Source organism: Telmatherina bonti (genome assembly GCF_933228915.1).
Source record: "Telmatherina bonti genome assembly, chromosome: 11".
Classification (NCBI taxonomy): domain Eukaryota; kingdom Metazoa; phylum Chordata; class Actinopteri; order Atheriniformes; family Telmatherinidae; genus Telmatherina; species Telmatherina bonti.
This window is the reverse complement of record NC_136629.1, coordinates 31,164,553-31,190,302: the sequence shown is the minus strand read 5'-3', so window position 1 is coordinate 31,190,302 and position 25,750 is coordinate 31,164,553. Positions and strand designations below refer to the sequence as shown.

The following is a 25,750-nucleotide window of genomic DNA, read 5'->3' as shown; positions in this document are numbered from 1 at the left end:
TTTTTTGGGGGGGGGGGGGTGTATGAAGCCATCACGTGACTGGCCAGTACTAATGATACAGACATTTGCCCACCCGTGGCAACCAGGGCTAGACGTGTGTCCGGTCGGGAGGACAAGGGCAAGCGCGAGGGAGAGAGAGAAGCACAAGCAGCGACAGAGAGGAGAAAGTCAGGAAGCTGTCCATTACTCTTCATCAGCTACATCTGAAAGGATAACGCCTTTAAGTTAAAAAAAAAAAAAGACAAAATAATAGCGGCACAATGATGATGAGCCAAATGGAGACAACGGTGCACTATGACAACGGGTACGAGGATGAGTATATGCTACAGGAGGAAGAATGGGACAGGGACATGTTGCTGGACCCTGCCTGGGAGCAACAGCAGAGGAAAGTATGTCACACTTTTTATTACTCAAGTAGCAATGTTAGCTTGTTAAACTTGCAAACCGGTCAAATAGGAAGGAGAGAAAACTAATTCACTGTTGGATCATTTAAGTTTTTTAATCAAAAGTATGGCTTACTTTAAAAAAAAAAAAAAAAGATTTGAATTAATGCATCTAAAAGTTAAAAGCGATAAGTTCGTTATGGCAACTAGTTAACTTCCGGTCCGGCATTTATCACAATAAAACACCCTTTTCCGTCAGTGTAAAACTAAAAGAATGACAAATTGATCAAACTCAGTTCTCTGTGATGATGCAGGACTTTAAAAAAAAGCTTGCAATTATTGTACTATTGTGTTAGCTTGCGTTAATAGCTTGTTCATTTGTCACACAGTAGCATCTAGGTTAAAGTATGCAATCTGGTTCTGTTTCATGAACACAAAAACATCCACCATAAGAGTCAGCATCCACCATGAGAAGCAAACGATCACCAAAATGAGACTTAAAATATAATATATAGACTTACAAAGTCATCACAGTTATAGATCTTCCACCAATATATTGATAATTATCTAATTGTGACTTGAATGGTTATAAAAGAGCTATGAAAATAACATGAATTGGCAAAATGAAATGCAAACATCTTCTTGGAGTTAAGAAGGTAGCTAAGGTGAGATGCAAAAAGCACAAAAAAAAAAAAAGCAAAATAATTAGGAATCAAGAGAAAACATTTAACTGTAAAGTGATTTCCTCAACAATCTGCAAAAGTGTAAACAACAAAAAACATTAAAAATTGAACTAACTGCAAAGTTGCATATATATATATATATATATATATATATATATATATATATATATATATATATATAATTATATATAAAATTCTTCGATTTTGCTGATTTTTGTGGATTAAAAACAAACAAAAAAAATTTGTAAAACTTTTTTTGCTAGTAATTTTTCTTGACTTCAGTTAGATAAAACAACACAGTAGCCAGACCATCATTCTGCAGCTATAATATATATATATATATATATATATATATATATATATATATATACATATATAAGCCACCCTGAGAAATAGAAAAGCTTTCTAAATATCAGACACCAGAGCAAAGACTGTGAAACAAGGTCCTTATCGCCTGTCAAAAAAAAAGCCCTCACGTGTAGTTTTATTATGAAGGATGACATCAGACAGCTTCCGGTGCTGTCCCAGCTGCGTGCCGCGGACTTGACTCCGGCTCGGTCCAGTGACGGCAGCTTGACGGACGGATGCGGCGGGTACCAGCTAACAATAGCTGTACCTTCCAGCGGCTCTGCAAGCTGCTGCCTCTCCGCTGATACGTGCGGAATGCGAGCTGTCAACAGATGCTTTTAACACACGATGACGCTCTCAGGATTAGAATGGACGCTGAATCTAATTTTAACCTGAGGACCAAAAGGCATTATAGTGGGGTTAATCCAGTGTCCTTGGCGTGGAATTCTTTTGTTTATAGAAACCACACAGAAATATTGAACCAGCACCAGCTCAACTCGATATAGCCTTGGTCTCTCGCACTGCCACTTGGTTTTAGGGGTTTTAATACTTGGCTTGGGCCTTAAACTGCAGCTTTATCAGAGACCATGCCCTCTCTAACCCTCATGTGGCCTTCTCAAGGGATGGATGACAATATGCTTATTTTTGGTAACACAAGGCAGCAACATGATACCAAGTCTCACTTCCATAAACGCAACATTTTTATGTGTGCTCCTTTATTTATTTACGAATTATAATTAGGAAATTATGCTGGATAGAGAATTCTTTTCTGCTGTAAACTGAAGCCCAAAATGTCCAGAAGTGATGATGGTTGCATTGAGTAATGTAGTGGTTTCTTTCTGGCCTGCTGTGGGCTCCAGCTTGATATCATAATGAGCAATAGTGTTGCCAACTCACTTGTTTTCTCCTTTAAGGTCTTCTCTTTGTCACTTTGAGTAATTCCACTTTTATAAAACCACAATGGAGGGGGGGGGGGGGGGGGGGGGGGGGGGGAGTGTTTTTTTTTTTTCTTTGCTACTTAAATGGATCCTTTGTCAATCTGTTGCCTGACTCAGACAAGTTTATTGGAGATGGATTAGCCATTCATTGACCTTTCATGTCCTAGAGACGGAGCCAGATCTGTTGCCAGGCTGCTGTGTCTCATTAGGGGAAAGAGCACAAGTCGATCTATAGAAGTAACACAAGGGAGCAGTATGATTCATCGATGAGGCTAAGCTTCTCCAAAATGTGAAACTTCTGGTTAAACATTTTCCACCCTCCTGGACACAGACCTGCCAGCCTCTCCCCTAGTGAGGCCCTGAAGGCATCAGTCAGTCCAGTAACAGGGGTTGGTCCTCTCTGGATGTGATTCATGAATATTTTTAGCTGTTAATCGTCACTGTGCAAGCAGTGCTGGAGCGCTTAGGGGTGCTTGGAAAGTGGGCAGTGGTGTTCTGCGACTGTGGTTGGGTCCAATTTGGAGGACCAGCAGGCCATGTTTTTTTTTTTAACAAGTAGGACAGCAGTACAATGACACACACAGTCCCATGGGCTCAGTGTGTGGAATGGGATAGCCTTCACTCTCAAGCCTGTAATATTCTGCTTTTGCACCGGCACCCAAGGGGGTGGGGAACTTAAGTGACTGACTGAGCACCCATATGCAGTACTTCTGGGAGCAAGGATGCTTTTTAAGAAGTGACAAAGTATTGTTTAACGACACTTCGCTACATCTTTATATGCGCACATAGAAATATCAATGTTGAAATTCAACAGTCAAACTGTGCTTATATGCTTATGCCACACTTGCCTCCTATAGAGCAGAATAAACTTAAAACAGCCGAATAAAGTTACGCAATCCAAACAGAAGGGAAGGCAAATGTGTAAATGTAAAGCCAGCGTGTGTTTCCATTATTTTTCTGAACGATAACCCAGTAATAAACCATAAGGAAACACTCATTCAGACTCAACCGTGTGTGAATGTGAGAGGTTGAAAATGAAAACGCCATCAGGAAGTGTCAACAGCTGGAGAGCTTTACAATCTGTTGATCAGCAAATGGATTTAAACACCTTTTACACAGCAGATATTAACAGTATAATAACACCACATCAGATCTGTTAAATCAACCAGTTTTTCTAAGCCTCCCATCCTTCATCTGCTCCCTCCTGTCATCATACCTCTCTACACAAACACACGTGACCGGGATCAACAGCACGCACGTTACAGCCATCCTCATGCAGCTGTAGCACATCCGTGTCATATAATAAGTGGCAAAATAGCGACAGAAAGTGACACTAGAGCATCCATGTGACATTTTCCCTCATGTCGGCACGGCGGGACATTTTGACGTTTTTCCCCTTGGTCTCTTATCGTGAGCCACAACAGAGCGGTCTAAATTTAACACCTTATATCGGCTGGAATGCGCTCCACTCGGCTCCCGGCTTTCATCTGTACAGTGCTGAGTGTCTGTGAACTCTGCTGCTGGCTGCTGAGAGACTTTACAAAAATAGGAGAAAGATAATGTTCCAGTCTTAACTTGATTCACAGTATTTCAGGATGCCAAATTGAGTACATTTATTGTGGGAAAAGTTTCTGATGAATGCTTTGCGAGACTGAAGGTTAACCTGGTCAAAGCGGTTAACAGCATGAGGATACGCCACTGTGGAAGCTTGTTTAGATGTTGGCTCTCAGTTTGTTTATTGTGTAATCTGTTCAGGCTAAAGGAGGCTTTGAGTTGGAAGTATCTTTTTTCTTGGTTTTTTTTTTTTTTTTTGGACAGATGAACAGAACTGGAAATAAATATAACTGTTTTCATGTCCCAAAGTCTGAATTAATGTGACCTGGGGATCCCTTTCCCATTAGACCTTCACAGCCTGGTGTAACTCTCACCTGAGGAAGGCTGGTACTCAGATTGAAAACATTGAGGAGGACTTCAGGAATGGATTAAAACTCATGCTCCTCCTGGAAGTCATCTCAGGTTAGAGCCCTACAGGAATATATTTCCTCCATGTTTTATTGTTTTCAAACCTCACTGATTGATTTCCTTTGTGTTATCAGCTGTCTGACTCTCTCACTCGATGCTCTGTTTGCAGGAGAAAGGTTACCCAAGCCAGACAGAGGGAAGATGCGGTTTCATAAGATCGCTAATGTCAACAAAGCTTTGGAGTTCATCACAAGTAAAGGAGTGAAACTGGTTTCCATTGGAGCCGAAGGTACTCTATATTTCATGTAAATATTAAAAGCCATCAAGGATCCAAGCTCATGGTGTTCACCTGTGAAAGAAAACTTTAAGTAATGAGTGAGGGTGTTTGATATTGTTTTTTTGTTTTTTTTAAATGGATATAGTGAGTTTGTCAAACTCTTAATTTCTGACCGATGTCAACCAATATAAATGTTTTTGGAAGAAGTTGTGGCAAAAAAAAAAAAATATATATATATATATATCTAAAACTCAGCTGGAGTTCATATATATATATATATATATACATATATATATATATATATATATATATATATATATATATATATATATATATATATATATATATATATATATATATATATATATCTATATGTATATATATATATCCATCCATCCATCCATCCATCCATCTTCTGCCGCTTATCCGGGGTCGGGTCGCGGGGGCAGCAGCCTAAGCAGGGAAGCCCAGACTTCCCTCTCCCCAGCCACATTTGCCAACTCTGCGGGGGGGATCCCGAGGCGTTCCCAGGCCAGCCGAGAGATATAATCCCTCCAGCGTGTCCTGGGTCTTCCCCGGGGTCTCCTCCCCGAGGGACGTGCCTGGAACACCTCACCAGGGAGGCGTCCAGGAGGCATCCTGACCAGATGCCCGAGCCACCTCAACTGGTTCCTCTCGATGCGAAGGAGCAGCGGCTCTACTCTGATCTCCTCCCGGATGACCGAGCTCCTCACCCTATCTCTAAGGGAGAGCCCGGCCACCCTGCGGAGGAAACTCATTTCAGCCGCCTGTATACGAGATCTCGTTCTTTCGGTCACGACCCACAGCTCATGACCATAGGTGAGGGTAGGAACGTAGATCGACTGATAAATCGAGAGCTTCGCCTTCTGGCTCAGCTCCTTCTTCACCACGACAGACCGGCGCAGAGCCCGCATTACTGCAGACACCGCACCGATCCGTCTGTCGATCTCACGCTCCATCCTTCCCTCACTCGTGAACAAGACCCCGAGATATTTAAACTCCTCCACTTGAGGCAGGACCTGACTCCCGACCCGGAGAGGGCAATCCACCCTATTCCGGCTGAGGACCATGGTCTCAGATTTTGAGGTGCTGATTCTCATCCCAGCCGCTTCACACTCGGCCGCGAATCGCTCAAGCGAGAGCTGGAGATCACGACCAGATGAAGCCAACAGGACCACGTCATCCGCAAAAAGCAGGGACCCAATCCTGAGGCCACCAAGTCGGATCCCCTCAACACCTCGGCTGCGCCTAGAAATTCTGTCCATATAAGTTATGAACAGAATCGGCGATAAAGGGCAGCCTTGGCGGAGTCCAACCCTCACCGGAAACGAATCCGACTTACTACCGGCAATGCGGACCAAGCTCTGACACCTGTCGTACAGGGACCGGACAGCTCGTACAAGGGGGTCCGGTACCCCATACTCCCGGAGTACCCCCCACAGGAGCCCCCGGGGGACACGGTCGAATGCCTTCTCCAGGTCCACAAAGCACATGTAGACTGGTTGGGCAAACTCCCATGCCCCCTCCAGGACCCCAGAGAGGGTATAGAGCTGGTCCACTGTTCCGCGACCAGGACGAAAACCACACTGCTCCTCCTCAATCCGGGATTCGACTATCCAGCGGACCCTCCTCTCCAGGACCCCTGAATAGACCTTACCAGGGAGGCTGAGGAGTGTGATTCCCCTGTAATTGGAACACACCCTCTGGTCCCCCTTCTTAAAAAGGGGGACCACCACCCCAGTCTGCCAATCCAGCGGTACTGCCCCCGATGTCCACGCGATGCTGCAGAGGCGTGTCAGCCAGGACAACCCCACAGCATCCAGAGCCTTAAGGAACTCCGGGCGGATCTCATCCACCCCCGGGGCCTTGCCGCCAAGGAGCGTTTTGACCACCTCAGCGACTTCAGCCCCAGAGATAGGAGAGTCCACCCCTGAGTTCCCCAGCTCTGCTCCCTCATGGGAAGACGTGTTGGTAGGATTGAGGAGGTCTTCGAAGTATTCCCTCCACCGACCCACAACGTCCCGAGTTGAGGTCAGCAGCTCCCCATCTCCACTGTACACAGTATTGATGGAGCACTGCTTCCCCCCCCTGAGCCGCCGGATGGTGGACCAGAATCTCCTCGAAGCCGTCCGGAAGTCTTTCTCCATGGCCTCGCCGAACTCCTCCCATGCCCGAGTTTTTGCCTCGGCAACGGCCGAAGCCGCATGCCGCTTAGCCCGCCGGTACCGATCAGCTGCCTCCAGAGTCCCACAGGCCAAGAAGGCCCGATAGGACTCCTTCTTCAGCTTGACAGCATCCCTCACTGCTGGTGTCCACCAACGAGTCCTTGGATTACCGCCACGACAGGCACCAACGACCTTGCAGCCACAGCTCCGGCTGGCCGCCTCAGCAATAGAGGCACGGAACACAGCCCATTCGGACTCAATGTCCCCCGCCTCACTCGGGACATGTTCGATGCTCTGCTGAAGGTGGGAGTTGAAGCTCGCTCTGACAGGGGACTCAGCCAGACGTTCCCAGCAGACCCTGACAACACGTTTGGGCCTGCCAGCTCTGACATGGTGTTCGTTATAGACAATCCATGATGAGCACAGAAGTCCAATAACAAAACACCATTTGGGTTCAGAGGGGGGGGACCATGCCTCCCAATCACTCCCCTCCAGGTCTCACTGTCATTGCCCACGTGAGCATTGAAGTCCCCCAGCGGAACAATGGAGTCCCCAGAAGGAGCACCCTCCAGCACTCCCTCCAAGGACCCCAGAAAGGGTGGGTACTCTGAACTGCTGTTCGGCGCATAAGCACAGACAACAGTCAGGACCCGTCCCCTCACCCGGAGGCGGAGGGAAACTACCCTTTCATCCACCGGGGTAAACCCCAACGTGCAGGCACCAAGCTGGGGGCTGATGAGAATGCCCACACCTGCTCGGCGCCTCTCACCATGAGCAACTCCAGAGTGGAAGAAGGTCCAGCCCCTCTCGAGGGTACTGGTTCCAGAGCCCAAGCCATGCGTCGAGGTGAGTCCAACTATATCTAGTCGGAACCGCTGAACCTCGCGCACCAGCTCAGGCTCCTTCCCTACCAGAGAAGTGACGTTCCACGTCCCTAGAGCCAGCTTCTGCAGCCGGGGATCGGACCGCCAGGGTCCCCGCCCCTTGCTGCTGCCCAGCTCACACTGCACCCGACCCCTACGGCTCCTCCCGCAGATGGTGAGCCCACGGGAGGTGGGGCCCATGTAACCCTTTCGGGCTGAGCCCGACCGGGCCCCATGGGTGAAGGCCCGGCCACCAGACGCTCGCTCTCGTACCCCGCCTCCAGGCCTGGCTCCAGAGGGGGGTCCCGGTAACCCGCGTCCGGGCAAGGGAACATTTATGCCCAGGTTTGTCATCGTCATAGGGGTCTATGAGCTGTGCTTGGTCTGGTCCCTCCCCTAGACACCTGTTTGCCATGGGTGACCCTACCAGGGGCATAAAGCCCCCGACAACATAGCTGGTAGGATCTTCGGGACGCACAAACCCCTCCACCACGATAAGGTGACGGCTCAGGGAGAGGTATATATATATATATATATGTATATATATATGTATATATGTATATATAAATAATATGTACATATTGTGTAAAGGTTGTGTCATTAAACAAGTAAAATAACGTTAAAATACCAATAATTTCCGAAATTACATTTTAATGCTGATACTTGCCAACAATAATGAGATTATCTTCATTTAATACTTCTCTGCATCGTGTTTGTAACTGTGTTTTGCATTTCAGAGATTGTGGATGGAAACGTAAAGATGACTCTAGGAATGATTTGGACCATCATCCTCCGCTTCGCCATCCAGGACATATCTGTGGAAGGTCAGAAAATGAACACTTACAGATATTATGTCCAAATCTGTACATCTAAAGCTCAAGTGAGCCATGTTTTACCAGACATGAGACATGTTTTACCATAACCGCTCAGAACATGAAGTCTTTATACCTTCTAGAGAACAAAATTGTACCTCTGGTGGCTGTCTGGTCTTTTAAAGATTTAATTATATAATTAATTATAATAATAATGTACAAACTGCACTGTTGAGGATAAAACATCAGTGAAAAATCCTCCCTAAAGCTACAATTAGGTACATTATTTTCTGATGATGTAGGATGAAAATCGATGGTTGAATAATTAGGGAACTGGCACATTTTTTTCACAGTTGTTTCCAGTTTCAAAATAGTTCCTGATAAAAACTATATGAATTTGAAGCTGCACAGTTTCAGCTTTGCAGCAGTCTCTTCTCTCTGCTGTCACAGTATAAACAACATCCTGCCCACAGCACAGTCTGATCAGAGACACAATGAGTTATAGGCTAGTGTGTTCCACAGATAAAAACCTTTATTTATTTTAAAAAATACCAGGAAATGCTGTCTTTCAGCTTTTAAAGAGATACATGTCAGCTTAACCGCTAATTCTAAATCCCTGCTTGGGTTGTTTGCCTCGATAATGGACTTGCACACTGTTCAGGGTGAACCCGCCTCTCACCGATGGTATGGGGTCTGTATCGGTCTTGAAAACACATGCACTGCTGTAACTTTTACAAAACAAAGAGGTTTTTGTGTACACAAACACCATAAACTAGTAAAAACCAGCTTTGTATTATGTTCCTATAATTATAAAACTATGTGTTTGTGGGAATTCTGTCTCATCAGAAACATCTGCCAAAGAAGGTCTTCTTCTCTGGTGTCAAAGGAAAACTGCTCCCTACAGGAACGTTAATGTCCAAAACTTCCATGTCAGGTAAGTTCAACAAGCTCTGTCTCCTGGGTTTTTTTAAAAAAATTTTTATTGTTCTTTTGTTATAGACGTTGTTAAACCTGAAAAGTGGTGTTAATCTGACTTAGCGTGATTTCAAACAACAGAAACATCACAACCAGCGTGTGTCAGTGGTGAAATGCCGCAAAGTCCTGTTGCAACATTTTTTAAATATTGCTAAAACTGGACAAAAGAAGTTTTTCCTTCCAGTTTTGTCAACTTCTCCGTAAGAAAGAAGCTATTGGCGGCTTTAAAGTCGCTAGAAGTTGCTAAATTATGTCATCACCTAATTAGCATAATCAAACTGGCAATACAGATATAATAGACTATGGGAATAATGTCACCGGAGAGGCCAAATTGATAATATCACACTCTAAATATGTTTAGAACATAAAAACCTTATGTCATTATCTTCTCTGTTTTTTTTTTTTTTGTTTTTTTTTCGTTTATATGTTTTATTATTATTATGTTATTATTTAAGTGTAGGTAGTTTTTTTTCATTTAGGAGTCTAAAACATGTTACATCACCTTTTATTTACACTATTCTTTAGGAGAAATTAATATCTGACAGTAAGCCAAGACAGGATCAGACAGTAGCAGCTTTATGTTTTTACATTTTCAGTCTGGTCATGGAGCAGAGGTGATCATCTCCTGCTCTGTGTAGCGGGGAGGTGGGACTGCTGCTGCGTGAGGACCAAGACTCCTCCGAGTGCATTTGAACATGTGCAGCGAGGCTGTTTATTAAAAATAAATATGATACCTGCTTTCACGTCAGTCTCCAAAAGCTCTCCAGTAACGGCAGAAAACATTTGTTGCTGGTTGCTTTTTTGGAAAAAGCAAAAAAAAAAGTTGCTTTAGGAGTCTGAAACCTTGCTAAGTGGCTAAACTGGCAACACTGCTCGTCTCTTTGAACTGACATGTTGGTTCTTTTTGCTTATTGGCTGGTGAAGCTGGAAGGATGGCCTGGCCTTCTGCGCCCTGATTCATAGGCACAGACCCGACCTCCTCGACTTCTCTAAGCTCAACAAGGTGTCGTGCGGCTGCACTCATAACCAGGATGCTGTGTTTCAGTCCAGCACACTAACACACAGATTCCCAAGAAATTAACATGTATGACACAGTGTGAACGAATTAAATGTTGCACACCGTGAAAACGGACTAATCTGGGATATTTTGTGTTCATTTATATTTTGAAAGGCCGAAAAATAAAGCTAGTCATGTTTTGGGCTTTAATTATGTCATTATCCCCCTTGTAACATCTCACCTGCATTGCTCACCTGTTTCTCTGTTTCTTTATGTAATTAATATGCAGATTATTTAGTGCTTTATTCAAACTTGAATGAATTTGTCGGGACTATTGCTCCTGCTGCTAATTACAGTGTAGCTTGACAAGAAGTAAGGCTGTCTGAGGGGAGTCAAGTCTAGTTTAATTTATGCGTGTTATTTTGCTAATGGTTATAATGTTTCAGGATGTCTCACCCTGATAGCAGAATATTTTTTATCCTGATTGCATTCACTTAGTCTCTCCTCATGCTTCATTATTCCAAAGCAGAGCAGTCACTTTACAATTCAGTCGTAACAAGCATAAAAACAGACTACCGCATTTAGTTCCAGGCATACTTTTGTGCAACCCCACTGTATCCATCACAGCATTGGATCTAATGATGAGACAGTGTGGCCTTTCACCCCAAAGTGCATTTGGACATCCAGTATTGCACATATTACTTGAGGTCTATGTGTTTGCAGGGAAAATACCCGCGTCTCATTTAAATGCCTTGGTTAAATATAGATACCCAGGATTTTCAGTGCCTGTGCAATAACAGGTGGGGGCCTCAGTGAGCTGCTTATTTGCAGAGCTACAGAGCATTTTTGACATCCCTTTCCAAATCTGTCAAGACACAATAATACGCAGGTAAATCACCCTTTGCCTCCTGGAAGAAGGTGCTGTCTTAGCCTGATGGAAAGGCCAAGCCTGCTGCAGCAATATTGGAGGTGTCAGTCTCCTGCTTTCAAGTGTGATAATTTATAAAGCAGCTTGTCCTCAACAAATCCCTCACCATGGAAATGCTGCCAGGGGATTTTGTAGCAAAAAATATAACAATGAACTAAATTTAACAAGGTTTTAAATAATTAGCATTATGTATGTGGAAGAACCTGCATAACTGACCTCATAAACGTGTCTTTGTCTGGTGAATGTGCAGCAGGGAAACACCGTGGCTGAATATGGGGAGGGACATTTTCATTTTGATTTTGAGGCACTCACTTTTCAGCACGCAACTCAAGGATGTGACATCGACCTGACCCTGAATATTTCCAGGAGCATGAGAGCTGTAGACCTCGCAGAGCTCGGCCTTATCTTTACCTCTTGTGTCACACTGCGTTCCCCAGTTACAGCCTATAGAACAGCCAAGGTGCCTATAGAAAAGTTACGGCGATATTTACCAGTCAAATCGTAAGTAGCTCTGAAAGGATTGTGCCAATTTCTTAATTAGGACTGGGTGCACCCTATTATGCTGTTTCTTTCCACTGTCTTTTCTTCACTTAGTCTGTGTGTTTGACATACGTATTCACCCGTATAATCACACTTTGACTTCTCAGTTGTGCTCATGCTGCCAGGAGACAGTTGTATTGTGAGCCAGGCAGCTGCTGAGTCTGGCTCCAGGTGAGCGTGTTCATTAAGCTTGTTACAGCCTGCTGAGACATCTCTGGTCAGGCTCAGTCTCTAATGGCAGGGCTGTTCTTCTCTCCATCCCTCTATTTATCCCTCTATCCCATTGGTTTACCATTCATCTATCTGTCTTGCACTGTGAGCAGCTGGTGGTGTCATGTGATGTGCTCCCCCCCACCTGATACCTTTATGGAAAAGCTATACAGGGACAATAGCAGCAGCATGATAGCATGATCTCTTTACCCCTCGACACTCTCCCTGTTGGCCCCCTTAACAGCAAAGGGTTTAAAGTTAGCTTAGTCGACCACTCCCACTGATATTTTGATAATTGTGATATTTTATCACAATTTTACATGAATAATTACCCATATAATTAATTATAAAGCAGAAATGGGCAAATAAAACAGTTTAATAAGCTCAAAGAGATCAATTGTAGATGCTTAAGACTTTTTATTGTATCAATTACTTTGTCAAATGAAGTAAATCAGAATTTTTTTATTTAATTTGTGAAAGATTAGAAAAAATGAGCAGCTAAAAGTTGACTTATCTTTGAAGACCTCGTTTATTTTACATAACTTGCTAATCTCATGACTGTAGAAAATCCCAACGCAGTGCATTGCAGTCTTTGAATTCCTTCTAATATGCATGCGAAGTGCTGTACGAATAGAGAGCTTTAACAAAGGAGTTTATGTCCTCTGTTGCATGTGGAGCAGCTCATTGGCATTTTAAGTTTGACATGGCTGTACAATGACAAAGAATTTGGTTCTTATTTTTAGGATGATCCTCTGGGGAACCTGAACCTGGCTTTTGACATAGCTGAAAAACACCTGGACATTCCCAAGATGCTGGATGCAGAAGGTAACATGCCTAACATTAACTTTTCTATTTCCAAAATAAAGATTATCAGGCAGCATAAAGCACTGTGCTAAATTGTTGAACCCCTTGTTTCTTTATGATTTTTTTAGAATTAGACTCATCTTTGAAAGTGGTCTTAAGGAATAGTTCTCCAGAACCTCTGAAGGCCTTTTAAAGATTTTCTTTGGAAAATAGTTGCTTTAAAGCAAATTGACAACAAAAGAAGTGACAGCCAAAGAACAAACAAACAAAAAGACAACAGTAGATGAACTGTATCTGAAAATAAAGTTCTAAAGGAAAGAAAAGAAAAAAATCCAGGAAAACTATCCAACACAGGACCTGAAAGATGCAAACAGAGTTATGAATCCTTTGTCGAGCCTTGGCCTCAACATTATTGAAGTATTGGGGGAAAATCTTGAGAGAAAGCAGAAAAAAATGCACCAAACATCCAATGAAGAGCTTTGAAATGTCTTTCAGGAAGCCTGGAGAACTTCTCAGGATTACTTAGAGAAGGCGTCGTCAGATTGTGTCATGAATATTTGCCTATACACAATATTTGCTTTTCAAATATGGATTTTCAAGCTTCTTAGAATTAAACAGAGATTTCCAGTGACAAAACAGAAAGTCCCCTTATTTAAGTAGGCATAATTATTTTACTGTGATGGACTGGCGGCATGTCCAGGGTGTACCCTGCCTCTCGTCCAATGACTACTGGGATAGGCTCCAGTTTCTCGCACACCTGAATTGGACTAAGTGGTTAAGAAATTGAATGGATGATTAATTACTTTACTGCAGTAATTATTTTCAGGCCTTTATCTGAACATTTTAAGTATAGCCTTGTTGCTCCTGTTCCATTATTTGAAACACACACAAACACACACACACACACACACACACGCAAACTTATCTAGATAAATCAGGCAGTCTGGATATAGTGAATTTGACTTTGTATAAACTTCTACCATTCAGACACCCTACTGGTTTGTATGCAGTCCATCACATCTACACACGACACAAATCACGTCGCAGTCCAGCGAGGACATATCAGAAACATGTAGCCCATTAAAAACATGTCTGTGCCGGAGACGAAAGAGAACAAGTCGCCTGTAGCATCCCAAATTTTAACATTTAACATTTTAAATATGAAATTATAGCTGCTACAGCAGTTAGAATAATTTTTCTTTTGGGGGGAGGTGGGGCAGTGTGCTACAAGCCTCTGTGGCACTGCCTGAGCTTTTGTCCTTTTTCTCTTATATTACGTTTACTTTATACTGTAAGTAGTATTAAAACCAGTACTTTTATACTTTTACAGGAGTAAAAAAATTAGTTGATACTTGAAACTCTACAGAAGTCTTTTTAAACCCTAGAGTCTATATTTCTACCTGAGTAATGAATGGGAAAACTTATTTCAGGTCCTAGATACTTCCATTCATGTTTTGTAAATCCCATCAGTTTTTCTTGGCTAGAAATCAATAAATGGGAAGTATAGCAGATTACAGTAGTGGGTACTTAGATGATTTTTGGAGATTGGAATTATTTTTATTTTGTTCAACAGTATTTAAAATGATAAAGTATAAACAGTATATGCTGTTTATTTAAATAGTTATTAATTTTGCACATTGTGGCACTTTGGGCTACTTTGTTGTTTTTAAAGCGTGTTATAAAAGAAGTTGCAGTTGCACATGTTCTGTATGTTAGTATGTTTGTGTTGCATGATCATATGTAATGGCAAATAAATTAAACCACAGTAAAAGTAAAGGCTAAATAATGTGTAACTGACAGATGTGGCAAGTCTGTTATCTTTTGTTGACACAAGTTGTAGTTTTCACTTCTCTCTCTCTTTCTGGCATCTCTTGATCTTGCAGATATTATCAACACGCCCAAGCCTGATGAGAGAGCTATCATGACCTATGTGTCCTGCTTTTACCATGCTTTTGCTGGAGCTGAACAGGTACAGAAGTTGAATCCGTCTCTTCGATGAGCTATGTCCTGATCTTTTCAAAGAACACAATAACGTGCAGCTATCTATTGATTTGAAAATGCATTGTTGATCATTGAAAGTGCTGTTTAGGTGATGGTTTATGATGATATGTTTAAAAAAAAGATCAATAGGTATGAGTTCAAATGTCTTACTCTGTAGGTTAATTTAAATGTCCTCATGCCCTGTGCTTTCAGGCAGAGACAGCTGCCAACAGGATCTGCAAGGTGCTTGGTGTAAACCAAGAAAATGAGAAACTGATGGAGGAGTATGAGAGACTGGCCAGTGAGGTGAAGTTTTGTGTTTATTCTTTTGTTTGTTTGTTTTTAATAAAATTTTATTCATAATGATAATATCACCACATGCTCAAAATAAAACCACAGACTTAGAATCAAAAAGTGTTTTTCTAATCTCCATTATTGTATCCTTTTGATGTAATAAGCTGACCACATCCACACAAATCTGAATCAGTTCTAACACGGACCTTTTTCCTTTTCCCCTTATTCCCATATTGTCATTGTTATTCCCAGCTGTTGGAGTGGATCCGCCGCACCACTCCCTGGCTGGAGAACCGGACGCCAGAGAAGACCATGGCAGAGATGCAGCGGAAGCTGGAGGACTTCAGGGACTACAGACGCCAACACAAGCCGCCCAAAGTGCAGGAGAAATGCCAGCTAGAGATTAGCTTTAACACCCTGCAGACCAAGTTACGCATCAGCAATCGCCCTGCTTTTATGCCTTCTGAAGGGAAGATGGTTTCTGTAAGCCACAAGCTCAAACTCGTTCTCTGGTTGTAATTTATGGTGAAAAAAAAGTGTTTTTAGTGTTTGAACCAGTTTTTATGTTGAGTCTCATCCTTTCTCTGTTCTTGCAATCATTTGAACAGTTATTGATATAATATCCTCATTTAAGAACAATTCACAACCTCTTGTAGCCTATAAGTCAAATTAAAATGGGATTTTCCACTTTCATTGTGTGCACAGGATATAACCAGTGCATGGCAGGGCCTGGAGCAAGCAGAGAAGGGCTTCGAGGAGTGGCTCCTCACAGAGATCCGTAGATTGGAGAGGCTTGACCACTTGGCAGAAAAGTTCCGCCAAAAAGCCAGCAACCATGAAAACTGGGCCAATGGTTAGTTTGAATTTAACATTTAGATTATAAAATGCATTTACGCATGTTACTCTCTCATGTATTTATTTTTCATTTTGCTGCTGTATCCATAGGTCTGATTATTTATCTGTTCATCTTGATTTATGAGGTCTTTGCGTATCTACATCCATCTGTATTTCTCAGCCTGCTTCTCAGTGTTTCTTTTAACTCCAGGGTTTATTTAGGATTCCTAATGAGATGTAATTAAAGGTTTTAGAGTCTGTCCAGTGCAATCAACTGGTTATGGTTTGCAACAGGATACTCTCTACATCTGCAGTAACCAAATAAGGCCTGCGTTTTGTTCGAAACTATCAATTACCTGTTTCCTTTCTCTTATGCAATATCAGGTAAAGAAGTGATCCTGTCCCTAAAGGACTATGAAACAGCCACCTTGACAGAAATCAGAGCACTGCTTCGAAAACACGAGGCCTTTGAGAGCGACTTGGCAGCCCATCAGGACAGAGTGGAGCAGATTGCTGCCATTGCACAGGAGCTGAAGTATGCACCCACTGTAGCAGATGCTTGTAGTTTTCTGGAGGCTCCAATCCAATCCAGCTTTATTATGAAGCACTTTAAAACATACCAAAGTGCTGTACAGAAAATCAAAATAAAAGCTGCAAATAACAGTGATAGGAGTGAACATATGACAATAGAATAAATATAAGTATATGAATGTACATAGATAAAACACATTAAAACAGCTCAATACAAAATAACACATAAAATCACAAGGTAGAAGATAACAGCAAAGTAAACTTTTAGCCCTTTTTTTGTCTTCCTCTCTAAACAGCATTATTCTAAGAGCTAATTGGAAGTAGTCAGTGTTAAATCTATACCCATGGTTGCCTGGCTTAATTACATAAATGACAATCAATAAATATATGCACGGCACTGCACTGCTTTCTCATAGAGAATGCTACAGTTCAGTGAGCCAAAAGACAGTTTTCTGCTTTGTGTTTTCACATTTTATAATGTAGAAGAAGAGGAAGCAGAAAGGAGGCAAAACTGTTTAAAAGTGGTTCTCTACGTGTGTTTTCTCACAAACTTTACTGAGATATGTTTAATTGAGATAATTTTAATAACTTTAAAACCGCTGTCGGGCAAATTTTCGAGACTCTGGTAGTTTTTTCAAATTTCAAATCATGTCACTGAATTAAACCTGAACGAAAAGGTGAAAGGCGTGGCTGAGGGGCATGCTGGAGCTCTCAATCAGCAGTCAACGAGAGAGACCTGTGAGTCGTTAACTTCTCATTATGGGCTTGGTCGCAAAGTATTTCCTGTTTTGTATTTAACTGGCGCTCTGAGGAAGGACGGAAGTTGTTCAGCTTAGAAGCAAAAATGGCTTCTTGGCGCTTATTAAGGTATGTGAGGCTTTACTTTATTTAATTGTCTTTTACCCCTCCCCCCTAAAAAACAAACAAACAAACAAACAAAAAAAAAAGATTTAATGTGTTAAAGTCTTATCTTCATTTTCTTGACTACACTGTTTTCTTTTTCCAGCCAGTTGATTCTCATTGCTCTGTTAAGCTGGATGGTCTGTTCTTACCCAACCACAGGTGAGGCAACATATTGCAAGCTAACTTAAGTGCTTCAAACAAGCACAAGTTTCTTGTTGACTTTGTTTTGCCACTAACTTTTTTTTCCCTTTCCAGGCTGGACTCAGTACAATGTTGAACGTCCTTCCAATGTGGTGATGAATCCTGGCTTCCAGAGAAGTTTCCTTCACTTTAGCCCAAGGACTAGAGGTTCAGGTGATCCTACTGTGTCATGGGTGACTGCTAGGCCCTCACGAAAAGGTCTTAATGTGCAAGGTCCTGCAGTCTCATGGATGGCAAGTGGTGTCCCACAAGAGAAATGGACTGTTCCTGTTAGTTCAGAAGCTCCTGTCTCATGGCCGACCCACGTGTCAAGTGAATTACCGGGTCCTCTGTCCAATCCAGATGGTCCTGCAGTGTCCTGGCTTGTTGACCGTGTCCCACAAACAGGACAGACTGTCTCTGTTAGTTCAGAAGCTCCTGTCTCATGGCCGACCCACGTGTCAAGTGAATTACCGGGTCCTCTGTCCAATCCAGATGGTCCTGCAGTGTCCTGGCTTGTTGACCGTGTCCCACAAACAGGACAGACTGTCTCTGTTAGTTCAGAAGCTCCTGTCTCATGGCCGACCCACGTGTCAAGTGAATTACCGGGTCCTCTGTCCAATCCAGATGGTCCTGCAGTGTCCTGGCTTGTTGACCGTGTCCCACAAACAGGACAGACTGTCTCTGTTAGTTCAGAAGCTCCTGTCTCATGGCCGACCCACGTGTCAAGTGAATTACCGGGTCCTCTGTCCAATCCAGATGGTCCTGCAGTGTCCTGGCTTGTTGACCGTGTCCCACAAACAGGACAGACTGTCTCTGTTAGTTCAGAAGCTCCTGTCTCATGGCCGACCCACGTGTCAAGTGAATTACCGGGTCCTCTGTCCAATCCAGATGGTCCTGCAGTTACCAGGCTGTTTGAAGGTGGTATCCCACAAAAAAAACTGACTGTGCCTGCTTCCCGTCCACAAGGTCCTGGTGTGCCTTGGCTGGTCAGTGCTGATCCTGAAATTTCTCCATCCAGTCCCTTTGACAGTAGCTTGGAACAGGGAGAACAAATGGGTGTATCTGATCTGCTCTCTCAGGTTCCTTTTCCAGAACCTCCTTTTCAAGGTGGAGAACTGAGTACAACATCATCTGTCTTTGAGCATGGGAACTCAGCACAGGATATGGAAGGCCTTGAAATGGCAGGCCATGAAATTGCTCCGCTGTCTCCTTATGCCTCAGCTCCGATGTTTCCTTCCTTCCCGGGAGGCGACCTGGCTTCAGTGGGACCAGTTCCAAATCTGTTCTATCTATTCTTGACTGGTCAAATTCCTCCTGGCACGGTTTCTCATGTCCAGACGGATTATGTGGCTGGCAGGGACCATACCACTCAAGTTGGCTATGAAGACTACCGGTCTCTCTCTCGTGAGAATCCTGGCAACCCCCAAATCCAGTATCCAATGGACCAGCAAAAGGTTCAAGGGGTTCACAGCTCAACAGGACTCTAGATGACAAATGAGTAAAGGCAGCTTCAGTGATTGTTGCAGTTTACTGTTTTTTTGTTTTGACATGAAATAAACTTTAAATGGATGTTTGTGTGTTTAATGGTTTGACCTGCCACCACTCTGAATTTTAATTCAGATGACAAATTGAACAAGTACAGGGCTTTTACTGACATGCCCCTGAATGACGGTTAAGTATACATTGCACTTGTACATTGAGTTCTCAACAGACACGATTGCTCCCCGTCTTTTCCAAAGCAGTCTTTAAATTAACCACCAGTATTAACTGGGTGGCATGTGCAATGACTTTATTGGTCTTGGAAACTGTTGCATTACAACACCTTTCAATTAAGCCATTGGAGCAACTCCTTTTTAGATGCAGTATCTCCTTTCAAGGGGGTCCAAAAAATGGTTTGCCGTTTCAATCTACATCAAATTAGCCTATTTAAAAACTGTAAGGTTTGGTGTGGATTAAAATGGTTTTTCTTTCAGTGAACTGGATTACCATGATGTTGCTGCTGTAAACCAACGCTGCCAGAGCATTTGTGATTCATGGGACAAGCTGGGAACTCTGACTCAGAAGAGGAGAGAAGCACTTGAGGTTAGACGACATACACCCTTTGAGTTTAAAGGAAGTGAGAGGAATATTAAGGCTTTGTTTTTTAGCTCATACAGTCCTTTTAAGTGTTCGGTTATGTGAAGTCCCCACAAGAGTGTGCTAAGGTTCTACGAACAAATGGAAATTCCCTCCCAAACCTTAAAATAGGCATTTGGATGTCTGTCAGTGACCTGAAGAATAAAGACGTAACAGGATCCCTTCTAAAAACCCCTGACCAATGTAGAAGTGTGAAATCAATGGGATGAAGGAGAAATATAGTTCTGTCCAGGAAGTGACTGGCTCAAAGCCCACCAGCCACTTCCTCTGATCCATGATTGTCATTCCAGACCTGCAAATGTGCAGGGTCTGGGAAAAGTGCCAAGGATTAACTCTGAATGACAGTGACGGGGGGTTTCTGTCCAACCTGCTCCACATTATACTCATGCTTAAGGGGGAAGGATTGTGTCAGAAACAAACGGGCCAGATTTTTTTTTTTTTTGGGGGGAAGATTAACATGGCACAATGTTGTGTTCTCAGGCATTTAACAATACAAGTCATGTTTGATGTGTGTCACATAAACATGAGCACTGTGTTAAGCAACCTTCCATGCAATATTGTAAAGATAAAAAACATGTATCTTGTCATCCTTTAAGCGCACAGACAAGTTGCTGGAGACTATTGATCAGTTATTCCTGGAGTTTGCCAAGAGGTCAGCTCCTTTCAACAACTGGATGGAGGGGGCCATGGAAGATCTGCAAGACATGTTCATAGTTCATACTATTGAAGAAGTCCAGGTAAGCTTACGCTACCCCGCCTCTGAAAAGTGAAATAACAGTCATAGTTTTTAGTACTGCTCCTTAGTCCAAAGGGAAACTTTACCATTTACTTCCTCCTCCAGAGTCTAATCGCGGCTCATGAGCAGTTCAAAGCTACTCTGCCTGAAGCGGATGCAGAGAGACAGGCCATCCTGGGAATTCACAATGAGGTGCAGAAAATTTCCCAGAGCTATGGGATCAAGGCCAACATTATCAACCCCTACAGCACCATTACAACAGAAGAGCTTCTCAACAAGTGGGAGAAGGTAGCGAAACTGTCTCTGCATGAAAGAGTTTAGACAGGATGTCTTAATTATGAAGGATGGAGGCACATATGATTGCATTGATATACTAGCATATGTCTGTTAAATGTTAAAGCCTTTTTCAGGGTGTAAATGTGTTTTTTTTTAGGTGAAGAAACTGGTTCCTCAGAGAGATGGTGCCCTCCAGGAGGAGATGGCTCGCCAGCATGCCCATGAAAGGCTGAGAAGGCAGTTTGCTGCCCAGGCTAATCTCATTGGACCTTGGATTCAGACCAGAATGGAGGTTTGATTACATAGACTTTATAAAAAATTTAGCATCCAATTAACAAAAGATATAAAATGGAAGATAATAATTTACCAATTTGTTTTACCTAACTGACATGCCGTTATGGTGACTTTCCAGATAATTAACACCAAGTAAACATACTTAATATAATCATACGGATGTAAAATTTCTTTATCGTATCCTGACAGAATTTTGTTAGCTGCAACTTAATTCCTCCCTGGCCAAGCATCAGATCTTTAGACTGGCATCCAAGATCTAAATTGCTCCTAAAATTAAGTTGACCCTGTTGCTTCTGTTATCTTGACAGGAAATTGGGCGCTGCTCCCTGGAGATTGGAGGCACGCTGGAGGACCAGATGACCCAGCTGAAACAAATTGAGCATGTCATTGTTGCTTATAAACCCAACATCGACAAGTTGGAGGGAGACCACCAACTAATCCAAGAATCACTTGTGTTTGACAACAAACACACCAATTACACTATGGAGGTACAGGATGCACATACAATATAGATGGAAATTGGGGTGTACAAGCTGCTCCAACATAATTTACAAATGTTCATCAGTATCATTACCAGCATATTTGTAAAGGTGCAGGTTTTATGTGCTACTATATTTATCTTCATTGTGGCATCTTCATTTCTGTCTCCACATCAACAGCACATCCGTGTCGGATGGGAGCTGCTCCTCACAACCATCGCCCGAACCATCAATGAGATTGAGACCCAGATTCTAACACGGGATGCAAAGGGTATCAGCCAGCAGCAAATGAATGAGTTCAGATCTTCTTTCAACCACTTTGACAGGGTATAACACACTATTTTACATTACAAGGGTGTTTTTTTCTCTCACTTTTGTTACTTTGATTGGCTAGATGAATCAGCAAAAAAGCCACAACATTAACCTTACAGTACTCTTTGTGTGTAAAGCTGAACTTGTTTCAGGCTTTTTACAACTGAGCCTTTCAGCAGTTTTAAATAGATCTGTCTGTAATTGTTTTGCGGAGTGTTTAACTATATTGTAGGATTGTTTTGCACATTACAGCTTTTATAGTACAGTGAAACTGCACAAATGAATGCTGCTATTATTCAGGTTATATCTGTGTGCACAGCAGAGTTACTCTACCTCATATTGCTTTGGTAAGTGAACAAATTGAAATTTCATCCAAAATCAGGCACAACATAACTGTGTGCTGATAAGTCTTGTTTCGGAATTCAACTTCTTCGCACAGTTACTGATTTTATGCTCAGAAAACTCATTCATCATTAGACCTTTCACCTTTTTTCATATCACACTTAAACCGATAATAGCTTGAAATAGAGAGCAGTCTACTCAGTCTTATTTATTTCAACGTACAACACTACTATTCATCTACAGTACTAGCAGAGTGAGCATCACCTAAGAAAATGGACTGTAATCTTTTTACTTTTCCTTTCTATGAACCTGAAACGTGACATCTGTTTGCAGAAGAAAAATGGTGCCATGGACACGGATGACTTCAGAGCCTGCCTCATCTCAATGGGTTATGACTTGGTATGGTATCTGATGTTGGGTGGATGGGTTTATTTACCCTACATGCATGCAGACAATCACACTCTGCCAATCATGCTTGTCTTAGGGAGAGGTGGAGTTTGCCCGAATAATGATGTTGGTGGATCCAAGTAGTACAGGAATTGTCTCCTTCCAGTCTTTCATTGACTTTATGACCAGAGAGACTGCTGATACAGACACTGCGGAGCAGGTTGTGGCATCCTTCCGGATCTTGGCAGCTGATAAGGTATGAGTGCATTTCAGCTGCTGCAGCTTGCTGGCGTGCAGGCAGAAATTTTAAGCCAATGCTATTCTTGTAAACCCTCCCCGCCTTCAAGTATTTGCCATCTTACTCGTGCACTTGTATGAATTCTAAATTAAATGTTATTTTTGCCAACACAGCCCTACATACTCGTGGATGAGCTGAGGAGAGAGCTTCCTCCTGAACAAGCAGAGTATTGCATCATGAGGATGCCACCTTATGCCGGCCCTGGAGCGCCTCCAGGCGCATTAGACTACACTGCATTCTCCACTGCCCTCTATGGAGAGAGTGACCTTTAATCTGACCAGAAAGCGTCTTGTCTACTGACCGTTTTATTTTCCCCTCTGCATCCTGCCCTACCTGCCTTTAATCTCTTCATGAAGCAATCTATATATGCAGCTGATTAAATATGTTGACTTGAATCAGAGCTTTCATTTATATCATTTTTAATGCATTAATCTGTCTGCAGTCATGCCAATCAATGTTATGTTTCTTGGTACTCTCTTTGTCCCCTCATACGCAAAGTAAAATTAGCAAATATTAAGTCAAACTATATATTCATTCATTCATTCATTCATTCATTATCTGAACCGCTTAGACTCAAATCATATATGTAATGCATAAATAATTGGACACAAATCATTCTACCATTAAGATAAAGTTACGAAACACCAGTAAAATTTATAATGTTGGGGTTAATTGTGAAAAAAGTAGTCCTATTTGCTTGCAGTATTATGCATTTTCATGTTTCTACATAGTGTCTGTTTCGGGAATAAAACCATCTGACAATGCCTTTTGAGTTGCTTAAAGTGGATTAGTTTGTCAAAGCGGTTTTACATCTGCTGCTATCCATCAATAAACAGTGGGCTCCCAAAAGGCCCTAAAAATGCAGTAACAACAGAGTGGGAAGCTGGATGAAGGAAAAAGAAAATGTTTACAAGAGCTTGGTGCTTTAAAGGCACACAACACAGAAGACTAAATACACAATGTTCACATTTGGACAAATTTATTCAAAACATTCTGTAGCAGCAACAAATGTACTGATGCTTATATACATCAGAAATACTTGTGAAAAGGAGTAACGATCAAATTTTCACTCTTGCTTTTGGAGGCTGGTAGCAGTAGAAACAGTTCTCATGCTTTATTATGCATTTCCACAATGACTTTACAGTGACATATACATGTTTTTTGGTGAATGTAAAGCATCCTGTAAACAATATTTTAACTTTCACTTATTCTTTTCTTGCTGCTTCAGAAATGTTGCCCTAAAAATTACGCATAAACATTGTAACCATCTTTGTGTTCTTTGCCTGTTAAGGAGCGTGTTGACTAAATATTTCAACTCTTGTATCCCAATTTACTTGCTTGCTTTACTTGCTTATGTTACAATATCAGGTATTTTGAAAACAGATTTCTTTGTTGCCTACATTATACAACATTTGCTTTGTTTTACTTTACTAGTGCTCAATAAAGGTTAAGAGAACTTCCATGCTGTCACACACGAGTATATGAATACAGTAATTGAATGAAAATGTTCCCTAAGTTGTATTAAATGGGGATTCTATTTAAAACATCTTTGTGATGTTCTTAATCTTAAACTGTTGAGTTGACCCACGTTTAGAAAATGATGGGATTAAATGAGATTTTCTAAAAATCACTGACCACAAAACAGCAGAGCTCACTGGGAATGTAAAATACCCACTAGAAGCAAGCAATCTACTTTAAATTAAATTTAATTTTAGTGTGACTGACAAACTCAGGCTCATACACCAATTATCTCTAAACGAAATGTTCTCATTTTTTTCATCAAAATTTAATTAGTTATATGTTGGTAGCAAAATAAAGATTTTCGAGCAGCGCTGACACATTAAAGAAAGTTTTTGGCTCTACTATCAAACAGCTTATTTCATTTGTACATCAGGGTAATGGATTAATTTAATAAACTGTTTGTGACTAATCCAACCATTTACTACGGTCTGATAATTTATTGCTTCAATTATCTCTTTCCTTTGCAATTTGTCATCCTGCTGGAAAATATGGGAAGCCAAAATACGTGTAAATGCAAGACCCCATGCCAGATTTCTTAAGACTGGGACATGTTACACCTCCACTAGTTTATTAGGAAAGCATACTCTAAGTCAGGATTTGTTTGTGTAAAAAATCTTTTTTGTTTTAAATATGGTTAAATTACAGTATTTCTATTTTTCAACATTGCAAACTGAGGCTTGAATGGATACAAATATAAAGAGATGCATATAGTTTGGTTATGTGGGTGAATTAGAAGCACATAGACACCACTCCATATAGCTGGGTTAAACAAAATGGGTTTCAATCAGTTTTTGATTTTTTAATTTATTTTTTCTACAATTGAAATTGAAAAACAGAATTTCTTTTGTAAATTCACTGTCAAACAGGTCAGTGAAATGGATATTTCCATGATGAAAAGCCAAATTATAGTTTTTCTGAAGGAAGGCTCCCATCTTTTATCTCCTCATATCTTTTCAGCGTTCAGTACAGTACAGACAAAAGGCCATCTTAGCAAAATATAATGAAAAACCAAGGAGCCAGATCCAAATGGTGGGTTGTTTGATGTGAATATGCAGATTTAGTTCCAAGCTTTAAGCTTTCAAGATTCTGCTGTATCTTGTAAAAAAAAAAAAAAAAAAATGGAGCCAGAAGGCCGTTGTGGATGCTGGACTTCCATCAAAGTCTGATTGCTCAAGTCCTTGTCCTCTATTTAAATCTTATGCCGAGAAGTCTATCTGGGATTTTGGTAGATGCAAGAACTTAAGTAGCCTAAAATGGCTAAAATGTGGATTATGAAAATGGACATCTTAAGCAATATTACTTAAGTTGTTCTTCTAGAAAACAACACAACATTTAACA

General features: G+C 41.8%; 1 protein-coding gene across 2 annotated transcripts; it reads left to right on the top strand.

The window, feature by feature from the left end:
• The first annotated feature begins 96 nt into the window (after positions 1-96).
• actn2b (actinin, alpha 2b) lies at positions 97-24,781 on the top strand. Of its 2 annotated transcripts, XM_079248934.1 has the most exons (21): positions 97-389; positions 4,254-4,368; positions 4,484-4,603; positions 8,378-8,464; positions 9,299-9,386; positions 10,352-10,430; positions 12,846-12,927; positions 14,790-14,875; positions 15,100-15,192; positions 15,433-15,663; positions 15,886-16,033; positions 16,399-16,549; positions 19,605-19,713; positions 20,364-20,504; positions 20,609-20,791; positions 20,937-21,071; positions 21,382-21,561; positions 21,733-21,879; positions 22,540-22,605; positions 22,691-22,849; positions 23,005-24,781. In XM_079248934.1, the coding sequence occupies exons 1-21, from the start codon at positions 261-263 to the stop codon at positions 23,161-23,163; spliced, it is 2,688 nt and encodes an 895-aa protein (XP_079105060.1). In that variant the 5' UTR covers positions 97-260; the 3' UTR covers positions 23,164-24,781. The 2 variants fall into 2 exon arrangements, with proteins under 2 accessions (XP_079105060.1, XP_079105059.1); XM_079248933.1 differs by lacking the exons at positions 19,605-19,713; positions 20,364-20,504; positions 20,609-20,791; ... (4 more) ...; positions 22,691-22,849; positions 23,005-24,781 and adding exons at positions 17,552-17,607; positions 17,704-19,570.
• The last annotated feature ends 969 nt before the right edge of the window (positions 24,782-25,750 follow it).